Raw genomic sequence first — 16,968 nt, forward strand, 5'->3', positions numbered from 1 at the left:
AAATCTCGGTCTTACCTCCTGTGTCCCTCCACACACCTGCTGGTCCTCTGTTGTGTGTGTGATGGTTTGATCGCATAAACCAGGAGACTCTGTTGCCTCAGATCTGGATGTTGGTGTGTGGGTGCTGCTTTCGCTGAGAATGTGTGAGTAATGTCTGTTCCCAATCTGTCTTCTGGCAGAGCTCGGGCTGAATGACTCGAAATTGAGAGTTTTATTTTCAAACGCACCCTCCACACAACAGAACATGCCACCTAACATGACCCGTGGTTTGGGACTGCTCGAGCCCAGCCCAGAGAGCAGAGACCCCCGCTCAGTATCCTCATCAGACAGTTTCCTCTCAGCCATCGCGCTCAGGATTAACACAAGATTAACTTCCAAGATAGTGGAATAGAATCTAGTAAAGGAAAGGCCGTCTCAGAAAAAAAGCTGGGTCACTCTGTAGTACGGGCACTGAGGAAACTGCTCTTCTGAAATGAGCACATCCCCTGAGGAATGAAGACAGGCATGCATGAAGACAGACAAACACACACACACACACGCAAACACACTCACACACACAGAGCCCAAAGAGTTACCTTAATCTATTTTGACATAGCTATTTGGCAAAATGCTGACTGTATATCAGCACGTTTTTATCCATGTGTCCCCTGGAGCACGAGCACTTAGTAAACTACAGAAGTGTAACAATCACATGTAGTAGGCAGACACCAAAAAAAAAAAAAATAAAATAAAAAAAAAAAAAATAAAATAAAAAAACCACACACACACACAAATTTTTTAAATAAAAAAAACAGCTCTCACCTTCATCTAGTTCTCTACATAATAATAAACACTACAGAGGTGTCATGCGCAGGGGCGGAAAGTAACCAACCACATGTACTGCACTCTCATTACAGTACTTGAGAATGTGGCTTACTGTAATGGTACTTTTTTGAGAATAATTAAATCATAGTATTTTTTTTTTTACATTTATTTTTGATCATCATTACAAAGTTTGATTTGTTTTATGCTTACAAAACAACAACAATGTGATAATGATGTACAAAATATGTCATTCAAAAGATAATTTTATTTCATAGCTCAACATCAAACCTGCAGAAACATGCACAAGTAACATGTACATTAGGTAGCTGAGTGAGCTAACTAGCTAGCCAGATCTTTTGATATTTTACAGAATGAAAAACTTTGTATTATACTTAAAATTGAGTAGTTCAGTGGTGATTGCTTATTGTGTTAAAAGTGTATCTATGAATGTACTGCTACAGATTATAGATAATCAGGGTTGGGGAGTAATGAAATACGTGTAACGCCATTACGTAATCAGGATACAAAAAAACGGTAACTGTAATCCATTACGGTTACGTCAAAAAACAAAGTAATCAGATTACAGGTACATTTTGTAAAAAAAAAAGAAGAAAAAAAAGGGAATACTATCAGGATAGCAATTTTTTTCATTTCAAACCAAAAAAATCAATCTTTTGACATAACACAATATAGACAGCTGCTTGATTATAGTTCTGGTTCTCTCTTGCCAGTCGCGATGCACATTTGGTAGAAATGAACACAAATTGTTCTCTGAAATGCTTTTGTTAAGGTATTACTTCCTGTTTTTCCTGGACATGTCCTCTTTTTCAGACCTGAAAAAAGCGTCCTGCTGGGATTTATAAATTTGAGAGAATGTCCAGGATTCGGCTTTAGTTTCCTTATGATGTGCTTATGGTCTAATACTGCAATGTGTGCGCATGTTTGCATCGTTTTAACCCCTCTCTGTAATTCCTGCCTTCTTGCACACCAATGTTGATAACCCCGCCCCCTAAAAAAAATTTAAAAAATAAAAAAAAGGTGTCCACTTTTTGGAAAACCAGAATATGGTCACCCTAGCTTTTGTGAGGTAATGTTACCTGCATCAGGGACAGTGATCTTTTATTTATTTTATTAAAACAAATCCAAACATTTAACATGTTTTAAGCTTAAAATAAACGCTAAATAAAAGTATTTTAGATCATATTGCTTTTCTCTTGACTTTATTTACATAAGTGGCCTTGAAGTAATCCAAATGTAATCAGTTTACATTACTTTCATATTGTGAAATTTATTATGACGCCATTTGTAACCCTCCCTACCCTGTAGATAATAACACTCGGGAAAATGTGTAAGGAGCATCTTTACTAGATAGCTAACAATGTAGCTAGAAACATGAGCTAGCTAGCTAGCTAGCAAACAAACCTAGCAAGCAACCAACAAAGTTTGACTAATATTCCCTTTCTTTTTATAATGCTGATCATGGAGGCAGGGTTCACTTCAGCAATGCTTACTTGGTTTGCTATCATAATAGTACAAAATGGTGTTCCTCACATGTAGAACAGTGTAAGGAGGAATCTGTAAAGTAATTACTCAAGTAGTTTTAAATCAGACAACTTACTCTTACTTGAGTAATTTTCTTCATCACTACTTTTACTTGAGTAAATTCTTGCTACTTTATTAGCGGTACTTTTACCTGAGTTAGTGTGTTTGTGTGACTCAAAGCAGAGGAAGTCACATGTCACATGAACACTGCAAGTTCAGTCACTAATTATAGATTGAAACATCCAAAATCCAAACTCTTAATAATGAGAACATATTAATATTCAATTACTATCAGATTTCTGCACTCTGTATAAGTCTTCCAATATCCCCAATGCATGTTTCATTTCATTTCCAGTCACAGAGTAAAGACACAAATTGAATCTCGGTTGATTTCCTGTCTGTTTTAATCTTTTATTTCAGTCGCAGTCAGTCCGCCTGAGTGAACTCACTCAGTTTGAAGCCACTGACACAGTTTTGAGGGCCTGAAGGCCAGACACAAAGCCCTACATTTCACCAGACTACTTCTACCCCCTGCTTCTCTTGTCCTGTCATCTTTTCTATTCTTCATCTTAGCTGACACAAAAGGGTGTGGGGTCTTCATTCCACAGAATGCAAAATAAATATAACAATGTATTTTTTGTCCGCTAATTAAGATAATGGAAAAAGCAGATAAGTCCACAATATCCAATTCAGCTCATTTGAGTTTGTTATGAGTCTTAGCTTCTTAATGTACGGTATTTTTTAATTTAGCAAAACCAAATATATTAACGTATTCCAGCATTTCCATACCTGGATATTTAAAATAAAAAGCTATAACTAAATATATAGTAAGGCACTGAATTAAAGATGATGATTTTTCCCCTCTGGAGGTCAGGCACAGTTGAGTCAATGTAAATATTAAATCCAATGAATATGCTAAGAGAGAGATGTGCTGCCCCCTTTTGACAATAATAATTTCTGCAATTAGGAAAAAGAAAAAGACAGGACTAAGGTGCAGTTTAGGACTAAACTGCACCATCAATCAAACCAAACCATAAACAGTATCAACCTCTATATACTTTAGCTAAATTCACTTATAGATGTAATTCTATTAAATATCCCTTCAGTTTTCTTTTTAGGATGAATGGGTTTATTGTATGCAGGGAAGACAAGGAAAGCTTATAAAAAAGGATTCGCTAAACATAGCTATTAGAAATTCTGATTTCAGGAATCCAGTTGCTGTACATTTTATAGAAACACTGTTGTTTTGGTATTGAGAAAGTACTTCCTAAAAGAAAAGGACAGGACTATAACAAACTCTTTTGGAAACATGAATTAGAGATTTTACATATGGATTTAAATCAAGAATTCAATGTTAAGCGTTCCATATAAGGTTATTCATTGCAGACAAATCTATGTTTAATAAAATATTGTAGTGTTAAAGTAAATTGTTGTTAGGCATTTAAAGGCTGCAATTATATAAAATACACACAGTTCCAATGTCCCTGGTTTGATCCTGAGCCTAAGTTACAGTTTGTGTGGAGCTTTACATTTTTAACTTTCCTCCATGTTCTCTGGTTTCTCCCACCTTCCAAAAACATGTCAGGAGATGGAATGGCAAGACGGAATTGCCCCTAGATGTGAACGAGTGTGTGAATGTTTGTGTGCACAATGCCCTGCACAGGGTGTCCAGGGTATATTCCCACCACCATGCCCAGTTTTCCTGGGTTAAGCTCTGGATCCACTACAACCCTGATCAGGATAAAGCAGTTACTGAAGATGAATGAATAAATGAATTATTCCAGAGGCATTAATTTAGCCCCATTGTTAATGCTGTGCACCAAAATTAGCTTTGCATTATCCTCTCGTTTAGCTTTTCTCTTTAATCCCTTTGTATGCAAGTGCTAAAATTTAGCTGGAGCTGTTATAACATCACAAAATGTTTCACTTTCATCTATAGCAAAGCAAAGCCACCTTTCAACAACAATAAACCATAATCTGTTATTCCAACTGAAATGACTCATGTGTAAGTGTATCGAACACCTTAACAGGATTCTTAAAAGTTTTTGGTCAAGATTAAAGAATGCACATCCTTTCACGTTTGCAGTTCTCTTTTGAGAAATTTATTTGAAACACAGCTCTTTTACATAAAAAAAAAAAAAAAAAAAAAATCAAATATAACCCAAGGGTTTTGGCTTTCAGTTCCATTACGTAGGATGTATGTATGTGTGTGTGTGTATGTGTGTGTGTGTGTGAGTGAGAGAGAGAGAGAGAGAGAGAGAGAGAGAGAGAGAGAGAGAGAGAGAGAGAGAGAGAGAGAGCAGGCACTGGTATTTGTGCCATAGGGAACCAAATAAGAGTGAGTGTAAACAGTGAGGGGGAAGGATTTGAATGTAACACCTCCATTCCACCAGGCTTCCAAAGGGAAGCAGCTTCCAGCACCACCTGCTTAGCAGGGAAAGGAGAGCACGCTTCAGTTTAAGACTCCTTGAATTCCACACGCAAGAAGTCACACAGAGCAGAGTCCAAAGATCAGCAGGATTAAAAACTCCACTGGAGAGAGACAAAGAGAGACAGAGAGCACCATATTCCTCTAGTTGTAGGTCCCAAATGAGACGCTTGAGTCGAAGCTGTGAGATCAGCTTTAGTCTTAGATGATCACTGGCCTTCCCGATCAAAGCTGCTTACGGATCTGTCAGTTGATCTCGATTACAGAAGGCAGAAAGCAGTCTGGAAACCTGTGAACTAAATAACAAAAATAACATCTCACTATAGCCATGCTATGGAAAAATTGATCACAGTCCAGTCACATGCCTTAAATCAGCCATGAGTAATGGTGGACACCCAGCTGAGTGAATTTCATTGTTAACTTACTGTCAAATTTCTTCAACATATCTCATTAGTAATTGCTCCAATATTAATATAATAATACAATATTAATAATGAATTAATATTGAAATGTATTAATTAATGTTAATAATAGTATTGATTAATATTAATAATATTCAATTTGAGATTGCTGTATAATGTATATTCTGTGAGTTTTCAGTATTTAAGTGATGTTGATGATGCTCAGTTGAATAAATTAGTATAAGTTCATCACTGTATTACTGTGAATACACATGAAAGAAAGAACGGAGTCCGCGCAAGCATTTTTTCATGCTTCAATTAACACAATGTAAACAATAATGGCTGATAACTTTTGGTGTCTTCATAAAGACTATGAATGGGTCTAGTAAATATATCACCAAGATTTTCTCTGTTCTCAACTATTATGACATAAGAAGGTTCTGCACTTTTAAATTCAAATTCTGGAATTCAAGCACAGTGTGACTCTGATCGTTTTATCATTGGTGTCTTCATTTGTGATGTGCGAAGATTCTGGTGCTAAACTGTTGGTTCATTTCACTTAATTTCCTGTTTCACTGTTAGCGTCTAAAAATAAAAGAACGAGAGCTTCTTTTCTCACGTAGTTTTTTTTTCAGAGATGTGTAATCAATCAAATGTCGATATACAGTAGATATAGTGGATAACAGCAAATACTGGAGTCAAAGATCCAGAATGCAATGCAGCACTACAACACAGTCACACTGAGTTACATTTACATTTGGCAGACGCCCTTATCCAGAGCACCTTACATTTTTATCTTATTTATACAACCGAACAATTGAGGGTTAAGAACCTGACAATGGTAGCTTGGCAGTGCTGGGATTTGAACTCATAACCTTCCAATCAGTAATCCAAAGTCTTAACCACTGAGCTTCCACTTTCCGGCAGAGACTTGACTTGGCTTGTTATCAGTCTAACAGATGATGAGTGTGAAGGTGTTACTGGCAGTATTAGCATTAAAGTTGAAGCTTTGGAAGCTGATCTGGTTGAGCAGAGTGTACAGATGAGGAGGTGAGAGAGCAGGACAGATTAAAGGACTAAAGGACAGATTAAAGTGCTGCTGCATCACTGTCTTTAGGTAGAGATGACGCAAAGGGCTAATTCCCACTGACATCACTATCAGCATGTAGTTGAACGGCATTGTGGGTAATGTAAGAAATTGTTCACCAAAGTGAAAATAGAGTTTTAAACCAAAAAGTACATTAAGAACGTCATTACAAAGTAAATCTTGGCTGCCATCGAAGATCACATGTTAATAATAATGATTAATATGCAAGTCTTTCAGGGTGTTTTTTTTTCTACTGATCAAATAAAAAAAGAGAACCAACCGGCATTTTAAAGTATCTAAGCTTTACACACAAATAAACTTTTCTTCAATGAAGAAGGAAACAATCTTTGTGTTCTATGTTTTAGTTCTGTTGGTACTCACCATTTCTGGTCTGTTGGAAGAATTATGACCAAAGAATGAAGGCTAAAGAAAAGAACAAAAATAAAAATAAAAACTGAACATGGAAATGGGGAAAAAATGAAATAACAGAACAGACAAGAAAAAGAAATTGGAGAAGTCATTCAGGAAAGAAATAATCACATAGATTTGACATTACCGAGTCGCATACACATGCACTCGTACGTACACACACACACACACACACACACACACACACACACACACACACACAGTACTGTATGTCTTACCTTTTCTTCCAGTTCCTTAATCTGTCGTTTCTGACCCTCAATCCATTCTTCCAGCTCTTTTATTCTCTGTGTATGGATTAAAACACACAGGTAAATACATGCAATGAGTGAACCTCCATATCACACTATGTTTTTGTTGTTATTGGTTTGTTTAGTCAAGGAAACAACATTCACTTATAAAAAGTTTTTCAACAATTATTAACATTCTTCAGTGATACCCTTCTGGATGGGGATGTAATCTAAATTTAGTAAGTTTCTGAATGTATAAAAAAAATAGATTTGAAATAAAAGCTTTGAAAATATACAATGCATTTTCATGTGCTTCCTTGATCGTAAGTGTGGTTTATAAGAATTTTAAAGAAAATGGGAATACATGGAAACGCTAGCTTGATTCTGCAGGAGGCAGCTTTTCAAGGCTATATGACATGATGTGATTGTGCTAATTGTGGCAGAGCTAAGCCTTCTTCCACACTGCTAATTTTCAGAAAATGTAATTAAATACAAGTGGTCATCCATCCATCCATTTTCTGTACCACTTATCTTTCACAGGGTCGTGGGGGAGCCTGGAGCCTATCCCAGGACAGGGCTCCAATCACACACACAATTGCACATTCATTCACACACTACAGAAAATATGGAAATGCCAATCAGCCTACAAAGCATGTCTTTGGATTGGGGGGGGGGGGGGGGGACCGGAGTACCTGGAGGAAACCCCCCCTCCCAAACTCCCCGCACACAGGGTGGAGGCAGGAATCAAACCGTCAACCCTGGAAGTGCGAGACAAAAGTGCATGGTATAAATGTAATTTTCAAAAAATCTGATGTGACCACAATTATCCCTAGCTGGCAAACTGGCCAACCTTATGACAGTGTTGGCTATTTTTGCTGCACTGGGTAGAACACTACCAACAGCACTGCAGGGCCAGAAACACCACCACGTTCGGCAATGAAAACAATAAGTGAACATGCACCCATGGCAAGGTGAGTTCTGGTCACCGGTGGGTGAAGATTAATCCCCCAAGCAGCCCAGGACAGGAAAGACATGCCAAATGTGCTATTACAGAGCGAAATCAAATATTAATCCTATCTGCCTCAGTTCTTCTCACCACTCCTTGCCTTCAAACGCAGCATATCTTGCAGTGATTACCTGTTGAGCATGTTGCAGTAGCTCCATTCTCTCTCTGAGTATCTGAGAATCCTTCTCTCGTAATTCACTAAGCACCTGCCTCTTCCACTGATTGACAGCTCTCCTCAGTGAATCACGTTCCTCTTCTGTCAGCAACTCGGACACTTTAGCGCCCGCCTCTTCCTGCTGGAGTGCATCGAACAGCATGGCCTCCAGCTCCAATATCCGCTGAGAGAGGACAGAGAGAGAGAGAGAGAGAGAGAGAGAGAGAGAGTGATGAGTAGAAGGAAAGAGAGACATAAGGAGAGAGGAGAGAGAGACGGGAATATAGGGAAAGACAGAGAGAAAGAAAGAAAGAATTAGACATGAAGAGTAGAGAGGAGAAAGAGAGAAAATGATAGGTAAACAGACAGACATAAGGAGCGGAGAGGAGACATGAGGAGAGAAAGAGATAGAGATGCAAGGAGCATGGAGAGAGAAAGAAAGAGAGAGAGATGAAGAGAAGGGAGGAGAAAGAGAGACATAGTGATAGGTAAAGATAGAGACATGAGGAGAGGAGAAAGAGAGAGAGGGAGAGAGAGAAATACATTAGGACAAGGGAGGGGAGAGATATGAAGAGAGGGGAGAGAGAGACATAAGAAGAGAGACAGACATGAAGATAGGGAAAGAGAGAGATGCAGGGAGAGATTAAAAAGAGAGAGACATGAAGACAAAGGAAGAGAGACATGAGGAGAGGAAAGAGAGAGAGACATGAAAAAAGGAGAGATCAAGAGACAAAGAGAGGAGAGACATAAATAGAGATCAGGAGAGGGGAACGAGAGGTGAAGAGAGCGAGAGGGAAGAGAAACAGGTAGGAGGGATGAGAGGAGATGAACAGACAAATGATAGATGGAGAGTGTTGAGAGTGAAAAACAGAAGGAGAATAGAGAAAAAGAGAAATGGAAAAATAGATGAGAGAGAGAGAGAGAGAGAGAGAGAGAGAGAGAGAGAGAGAGAGAGAGAGAGAGAGAGAGTGTGTGTGAGAGAGGGTGGGGTGTGGAACAGTGATGACCAATCAGCACCAGCAGAGGGCATAAAGAGACAATATGGACAGCTGTATTCATTTAACATTATTTACAAATGATACACGTTTCTATTTTTAACACATGACTTAATTTTGGACTGCAATCCTGCTCACCTTATTAGCCTGATCCATCGACTGTTTCCTGTAGTCCAGTTCTTCATCTAAATATCCTTTCTGTTTACTGAACAGCTCCTGGGTAGGAAGAGATACAAGGGGAAATGACATCACCACAATTTAACACAAGAAAACAGAGCATTTAAACTTATGACCAGACATATCAGTAAATATTATACAACCTGTTGAGCTATACACTTTTACATTTAATTAATAATTCAAAAACAGGTTATCAACTTCAGAGTTATTGGCACCCTTCAAGAGAATGGTCAAAAATTATTGTATATAATAAACATTACACACAAAGATTCAAATTTTATATAAAGAAATATGTCTTTAGAAATTTATTTGGTCCTGCTTGTGGATTCTCCTCTTCAGTTTACCCTATGGGTTTTCTATGGGTTTCAAGTCAGGGGACTGGGATGACCATGGCAGGACCTTGATTTTGTGGTCAGTTAACCATTTTTGTGTTGCTTTTGATGGATGTTTTGGATCATTGTCCTGATGGAAGATCCAACCACGGTCCATTTTAAGTTTTCTGGTAGAGGCAGTCAGGTTTTCATTTAATATCTGTTGATAATGATAGACTCCATGATGCCATGTATCCCAACAAAATGTCCAGGTCCTCTGGCAGAAAAACAGCCCCAAAACATGAAAGAGCCACCACCGTATTTAACCGTGGACATGAGATACTTTTCCATATGGCTACCTCTCTGTGTGCACCAAAACCACCTCTGGTATTTATTGTCAAAAAGCTCTATTTTGGTTTCATCTGACCATAGAACCCGATCCCATTTGAAGTTCCAGTAGTGTCTGGCAAACTGAAGATGCTTGAATTTGTTTTTGGATGAGAGTAGAGGCTTTTTTCTTGAAACCCTTCCAAACAACTTGTGGTGATGTAGGTGAATTCAGATTGTAGTTTTGGAGACTTTCTGACCCCAAGATGCAGCTAACTTCTGTAATTCTCCAGCTGTGATCCTTAGAGATTTTTTGGCCACTCAAACCATCCTCTTCACAGTGTGCTGAGACAATATAGACACACGTCCAATTCCAGGTTGATTCATACCATTTCCAGTTGATTGGAACTTCTTAATTATTGCCCTGATGGTGGAAATGGGCATTTACAATGCTTGTGCTATTTTCTTATTGACACTTCCCATTTTGTGAAGCTCAACAACCTTTTGCCGCACATCACAGCTATATTCCTTTGTCTTACCCATTGTAATGAATGACTAAGGGAATTTGGCCTATGTGTTACCTCATATTTATACCCCTGTGAAACAGGAAGTCATGGTTGAACAATTTTCTGTTACTAGTCACCCGGGTGTACTAACAAATTTAAAATATCAATGGGAATATACTTCAAATATATTATTCTCATATGAATTCCTAGGCGTGCCAATAATTGTTGCACACATATTTAACAAAGATATTTTTTGATTAACATGTGTTTGCAATTGTTTTATATCTATGAGAGTATTTTTGTCAATTTTATTTTAACAAAAGATCAAAAGACACCTGTGTAAACTCTAGAGACTGTTGTGTGTGAAAATCCCAGGAGATCAGCAGTTTATGAAATACTCAACAAGCACATCTGGCAACAACAACTCTGCCACGTTTAGTCCCAGACATCACATTTTCCCCCATTCTGATGTTTGTTGTGAACATTAACCAAAGCTAACTAATTAACCTGTATCTGCATAATTTTATGCATTGCACTGCTGCAACTTGATTGGCTGATTGGATAACTGCACAAATGAGCAGGTGTACAGATCTTCCTACTAAAGTGGACGGTAAGTGTGTATGGTTGTGCACATGTAAAATCTATCTGCCATCCATAACTACAGTGAAAATCAAACGCTTTCAACCCAAAAGACCTTAATTGTGGAGTTTATTTGATAAATTCATCTTTGCTCATGTTCCTGGAGAATGCCAATACTTCTTGAATTGACTGTAGATCCATTGTGTAATATCTTTAAATGAAATTATTTATGCATTTACCTTCTCACTCTCTATGTCCTGCATTTTCTGCTGTAATGCTGATTTTGTCACCTCAATGTGCTCTAGCCACTGAAAAGAAAAAGACACAACATAAAAAAATGCAAATGAGTAAATGAAATAAATATGAATAGACTGAGAGTACAAACAGTACCTTTTCTGCTAATGTTAATACTGTCCTGGCGTGGATGACGGCCACTTGCTCCTCATTGCTCAGATTCTGTGTGACAGAGATCAGATGTAAAGAGTCATTTAAAACACTAAGATCCATTTGTACAACAAACAGTTGGACATTTTAGCACCTAAGCATCTTTAGACACACACACAGTTATGTATGAAATGAACATACACTTACGGCGTTATCCCCCAGAATGTCCAGTTTCTTCATCAGGTCTATGATAACGATGTCCTGATGAATGGGAGAAAGCATTACAGGACAGTTAAGAGCAGAATTTCTAAGAATCAGATCTAATCAGGTAATGAGAAAATAAAAATACCCACCACATTCGATAAGCACTTTATTAGTTCAGTACAAAAAAGTAATATGCAGTTGAGATTACGTCAGTGAGACCCAGCTGAAGCACTGCTTTCTCAAATGTTTGTTACTATAATGTGACTTTTTGTATAGTTTGAAAATGTTTACTGAAAACAAACCAAATTTATTTTTACCTGGTTAGCTCATGTCAGTGTTTATACACAGTTCATCAGTTTTACTTCAAAGAGAAAAAAAATCCTGTTTTTTCCATACTTTTTCTTGAAATGACCCCACCTCTTTAAACATTTGACGTTTGACCATATCAACACGTATGCATGAGGGGAGAAAATGATGTCAACTGAATAACATTTTAAACTAACACACAGCCATTTATTATTTCATGTCCAAATATCTTGTTTCACCCATCAATCCATCACATTCCAGGAAAAAAAAGGTATTGTGATTTGTGTTTCATGTTTTTTTCAGTGTGATTTATTATACAAGTCCAGTACCAACATAAATGTGATATCTAGCGTGGAGGCTTGGATCAATAAGACTTCCTAGGAAAATGGATATCACTGCTCAAGATTGGAGCTAAAAAAAACCCTATTATGTAATGTCTGGTGCTATTTTACATACTTGTTTTAAATGTATCAGCTGTTGCTGTTAATAAGAGATAACCTCATGTAATACATTGAGAGCTCAATAATTAAGATCAGTGACCAGAAGATTGCAAGTACAAATGCTAGGACTGTGATAGAGCCGCTGTTGAGCCAGTAACACTTTCTACGAAGGTCATATTTATAATGAATTACAGCGTTACAGTTTACAGCTAGTTTTAGTTTTAGCCTTAAGTATTGTTAACATGGTACATTATAAGTAGTGTTCATAACATGTTATATCATCACTATAAAAAAAAAAAAAAAAATGGGCCCACTTTGTATAGCACATTATACCTGGCTTTTACTTTTTTTTTAACTGTAGCAGAGAGATCATCAGGAAATGAAACTCTATAACTTTACCACTTCTGAAATTTCTTTGGCATTTTGTTATATACTGTATGTAGTGTTAAAAACCCTACTTATATGGCATCCTGTTAACAATTTCTAAATACATTATAAACCATACGATTAATGGCAATTACATTTTCATAAATAATTCAAACAGTTTGTACAATGGCATATGATAATTATGCATTACAGAATGGTATGAATGAATCCATACTGTAGGTCATTATATATACAACCTTCATAGAAAGTGCTACTGAAGACCCTTAAAGGTGCATTAGGTATTATTTATTTATTTATTTTATTCAAGATTGGGTCTCGGTGTAAAACCCACCTTACTGTTAACATGTGAATGATTCCCGCCAATGTTCATGAAGCTCCGCCCCAGAATCTTAGGTGGGTATATAATATCTATAAAATGACTAACAGGAGGTGCATCCAAACACAAACAAGCACTCTGGACCAGAAGTCCGTTTTCCAAAACAGGTTTTCCCAGGGAATTAATAAATTGCTAAGACCATGGCTTAACCATTTAAAAAAAAAAAAAAAAATCATGTTCTACATATCTTCCAGTTTTTTGGTACAAGTAAGGAATAAGAAGAAATCGACTATTTCACCTTTAATGCTCGTTAATGCACCTTGAATTGATTGAATGTCTAACTGAATGTATCATTTATATACTTATGTACTACAAAAGTTAACACACCTACACTATATTTAAAATCTAATAACAAGCTGTTCTTAACTCAGGGGTATTAATGGGAACTCACAGTGACACCCTCAGCCTGAAGGTACACCTGCAGTGGACTCATACCCTCTGTGAAGTGGACATTCTGGAAGTTTATGGCTGGGGATCTCCTTTCCCTCTCCTAGAGAACACAATCAATGACATCACTCAGGGAAGTCCAATTATGGACACAGTTATGAATTTCTGTGCTATCATACGGTTAAGAGACTAGCTATATAATGATGTGATCAAAGTCCACATGTAACACTTGAGATTAATCAGCCTCAGCCCCGGTCAGACTTACTTCAAGTTCAAGAATACGGAACTCCAGGAGTTCATTTTGGTCTTTTGCGTCCTGAATTTCATTTTTGAATCGCATCTCTTCTGTCTCCATATGTTTCATCTGAGGGGAAATATAAAAGACGTGAACATGTCAAAATTCTGCTGACTTAATGGTTGTGGAAATGGAGTTTTACACATATACTTTACAGTACAGGACAGTTATTGAATAGTGAAGCCAAAACGGTTGTCTAAGATTCTCCTGTAGCAGTCTGCAGTAGAAATATTAACCCTGTTCAAACCCATATTAATGAATAGAGCAAGGGGCAAAATAACATTTCAAATGACATGTCTAATTAATTGACCATCGCAATAAATATTTTTTATAGGTATTATTGGAAGATGTTTAGCAGGGTGTTCTGCTATATTCAGATTTGGCAACTTAAGTTCAAAGGTTTCATAAAAATTTGGTGAAAGTTCCTCATATGCAGAGTCGGTTTACATAGCTGATAAGTCAATCTTCTGGGCTATGCAAATCACTTGTATTTAGTTCATACCTTTGAGCTTGATTTTTCTTGAGTAGAAAAACCCAAATCAAGATATATCAAGAAATCAAGTTTGATGAAAATCAACATAATTTTTTAATAGCACTAGACCACTGCTTTTAAACATAAGCACTTGCATTTAAGTGCCTTAAGCAATTAAAACTAATATATATAAAAATACAATGTGCATGTAAATTTGTAGGGTTAACAGTGACTTCAACTTGAATTACGGGGTACTGCAGTAATAATTTTGTGTCCCTAGCCACTGCTCTTATTATGGTTTTTGCAGCATTTATTTATATTTCTGCTAAATGGCTTTCAGTGGACTGTTTTTCTTTTGCCTGTAGTTTACTTGTCCTGTGTATTTGAGAAACAATTCACTTCCGTTAAGGTATTTACTTCTAAAAATAGCATGCTGCATGCATCACATTAAGAGCTTCTTCTTCAGTAGGGCTGTGTATTACTAAATACAGTCACTGTGCGTGCTCCTGACATAAAGAGAGGATGTGATCAGAATGAGTACAAACGGATATTTTGTCAACTGTGCAGACTGTAATGCAAATGTGAACCAGATTTTGATAAAATTTGAGCAATTAATACCACCATGATTTCATGTGTGAAATATGTATATGTATATATGTATATATATGAAATATATATATACATACACACACACAGGTTTTACACAATTCACCTTCTCAACAAGTTCTTGGTTTCTCTGATATAATGCCTGCTTCTCCTCGATCCACTTTGTATCCTAAAAGACAGAATAAATTAACAGGTAGCTTTAATTACCATGCAGAATGATAGCAATGAAGTAACAGAAAATGTCCGGAAAAGCCATCAGAAGTCACTGTGGCTGAACTCTGGCAAATAAGCGAAAAACTCACCTATATGATACACCTCATAAATGTATTTACTTGACCAGAACAATGTGGAAATGGTTTTGTTTACAATTTAATCATGCCTAGACTCTTTCTGCAAAGATCATGGCGGATGAGGAGCCAACTGAACAAACACTTTGTTGAAATAGGTCAGGCTGCCTAAAGATATGTAAAACCATGGTGGCCAAGTGTTATTTCCTCACACAGTAAATATCATTGGATGTTGGATAACAAAATGGCCATAAGCCTAATCAACTCAGCTTGTAAAAAGGTATCGTCTGTCAAAATCTCCACAATGCTCTTGCACAACATTGACAATTTTTAAATACAGTTGTCTTACTTTTCACTTTTTTGGGGGTAACCAGACTATAAAATGTTAGAATGTTTAGCTGAGATACATGCAAATGAGAAGCATTATGGCTCAGGAAAGTCCAGTACTGCATCCGAATAACCCTACTATACATTAGGCGAAAATCAGTATACCAAATGAGTAGTATGACCGAATTCTCAGTATTCATAAAACAGTAGGCGAGGAATACCCAGATGGCCTACTGAAATTCTGCAGCATGGAGTCAGTGGACACTGCACTATACCATAAGGCAACGGGACTGGTGTGGAAGAGCTGTCAGAATAAAACATGGCGGAAGGTAACGTCTCAGCTCTTTTTAAGTTGTTGGTCACGTGACAATGCCAACATGCTGGGTGTAATATGTCTGGATTGTATTCTAGCTATACACACATACTGATCAGTATATACTGTACTGTAATGGCCGAGCAGTAGGTACTTAAGCGAATTCAGAAGGTACAGACCAGGTGAAGCATCTTCTGAGTCTGGCACACAAATATCAACAGTATGCATGCTGCCTGTTCTCCTAATATGAGAATGGCCTTTGACAAGGGTAAAGTTTTAAAATGAACTGCTGCACCTCAAATGTAATTGATCTTTAACTTGAAATTCCTTTAAAACATTTGTTTGGTGAGATCTAGACTGGATTTAGTGCACTGGTTAATGTGCCGTACGTCAGCAGACCTCATTAAGTTTCACTGTTTCCACTTGATCTATCTCTTCCCAGTCAAATGACTGAAGGGAAATGACATCTTTGTTCGGTATGCACTGTCTGAGAGACACACTCATAGTCTACTCACACTCTCATTGGAAAGCAAGAGCACTGTGCCTACCAGCTGGTTATCTCTAAGAGCCCAGAGTGAAAGACTACAGCCATGCTCTCCTAACTGACATTCAGAGCTTTTTTTCATAAGAGCAATCTATGAGGCTGTTTCCAGTGTAATTTATGAAAGTGAATCCGAATCAGAATTACCTTTATTGCCAAGTACCATGGGTTTACACGTATAAGGAATTTGTCTTGGTGTACTGGTGCTTAACAATTATAGTAAAATGCAAGAAATAAAAATATTAATAAAATAAACATTTGCAAGGTAAAATAAGAAAGTAAAAGAGAGAACGTTATAAAATGCTCACAGTTTGAAGTAAGAAGGTGCAGTATAGCAGTCTGAGTTGTGTGCGTTAATGTAATGCATATGAAACAACAATATGGGGTTTTTCATTAATATGTGTAATGTCCATGGAGGCGGATAAGAGACCATGGTGGGTCGTGGGTATTATTAACAAGGCCAGTTGCAGAAGGAAAGAAACTGTTTTCGTGGCGTGAGGTTTTGGTCTTGATGGACCGCAGCCTCCTGCCTGAGGGGAGTGCCTCGAAAAGTTTGTGTCCAGGGTGAGAGGGTTCAGCCACAATCTTAACTGCCCGCTTCAGGGTCCTGGAACTGTACAGGTTATAAAGGGGTGGCAGATTGCAGCCAATCACCTTCTCAGCAGAATGA

General features: G+C 37.4%; 1 protein-coding gene across 3 annotated transcripts in view; it reads right to left on the bottom strand.

Annotated features, from left to right (window-relative positions):
• Positions 1-4,445: 4,445 nt before the first annotated feature.
• Positions 4,446-16,968, bottom strand: part of jakmip3 (Janus kinase and microtubule interacting protein 3) — a 57,788-nt gene continuing 45,265 nt past the window's right edge. Inside the window, exons 13-23 of one of the 3 annotated variants that reach the window (XM_053685233.1) lie at positions 14,937-14,999; positions 13,723-13,821; positions 13,462-13,560; positions 11,565-11,618; positions 11,364-11,429; positions 11,213-11,281; positions 9,212-9,289; positions 8,056-8,262; positions 6,910-6,975; positions 6,644-6,716; positions 4,446-5,070 (exon numbers count right to left, since the gene is read on the bottom strand). In XM_053685233.1, the coding sequence (XP_053541208.1) occupies positions 6,666-6,716; positions 6,910-6,975; positions 8,056-8,262; positions 9,212-9,289; positions 11,213-11,281; positions 11,364-11,429; positions 11,565-11,618; positions 13,462-13,560; positions 13,723-13,821; positions 14,937-14,999 (852 nt within the window). In that variant the 3' untranslated portion in view covers positions 4,446-5,070; positions 6,644-6,665. Of the gene's footprint in view, positions 5,071-6,643; positions 6,717-6,909; positions 6,976-8,055; positions 8,263-9,211; positions 9,290-11,212; positions 11,282-11,363; positions 11,430-11,558; positions 11,619-13,461; positions 13,561-13,722; positions 13,822-14,936; positions 15,000-16,968 lie in introns of all 3 variants that reach the window. The other 2 variants (XM_017482722.3, XM_017482719.3) reach the window with 2 other exon arrangements.

The sequence above is a fragment of the Ictalurus punctatus genome, chromosome 13, assembly GCF_001660625.3.
Source record: "Ictalurus punctatus breed USDA103 chromosome 13, Coco_2.0, whole genome shotgun sequence".
Lineage (NCBI taxonomy): Eukaryota > Metazoa > Chordata > Actinopteri > Siluriformes > Ictaluridae > Ictalurus > Ictalurus punctatus.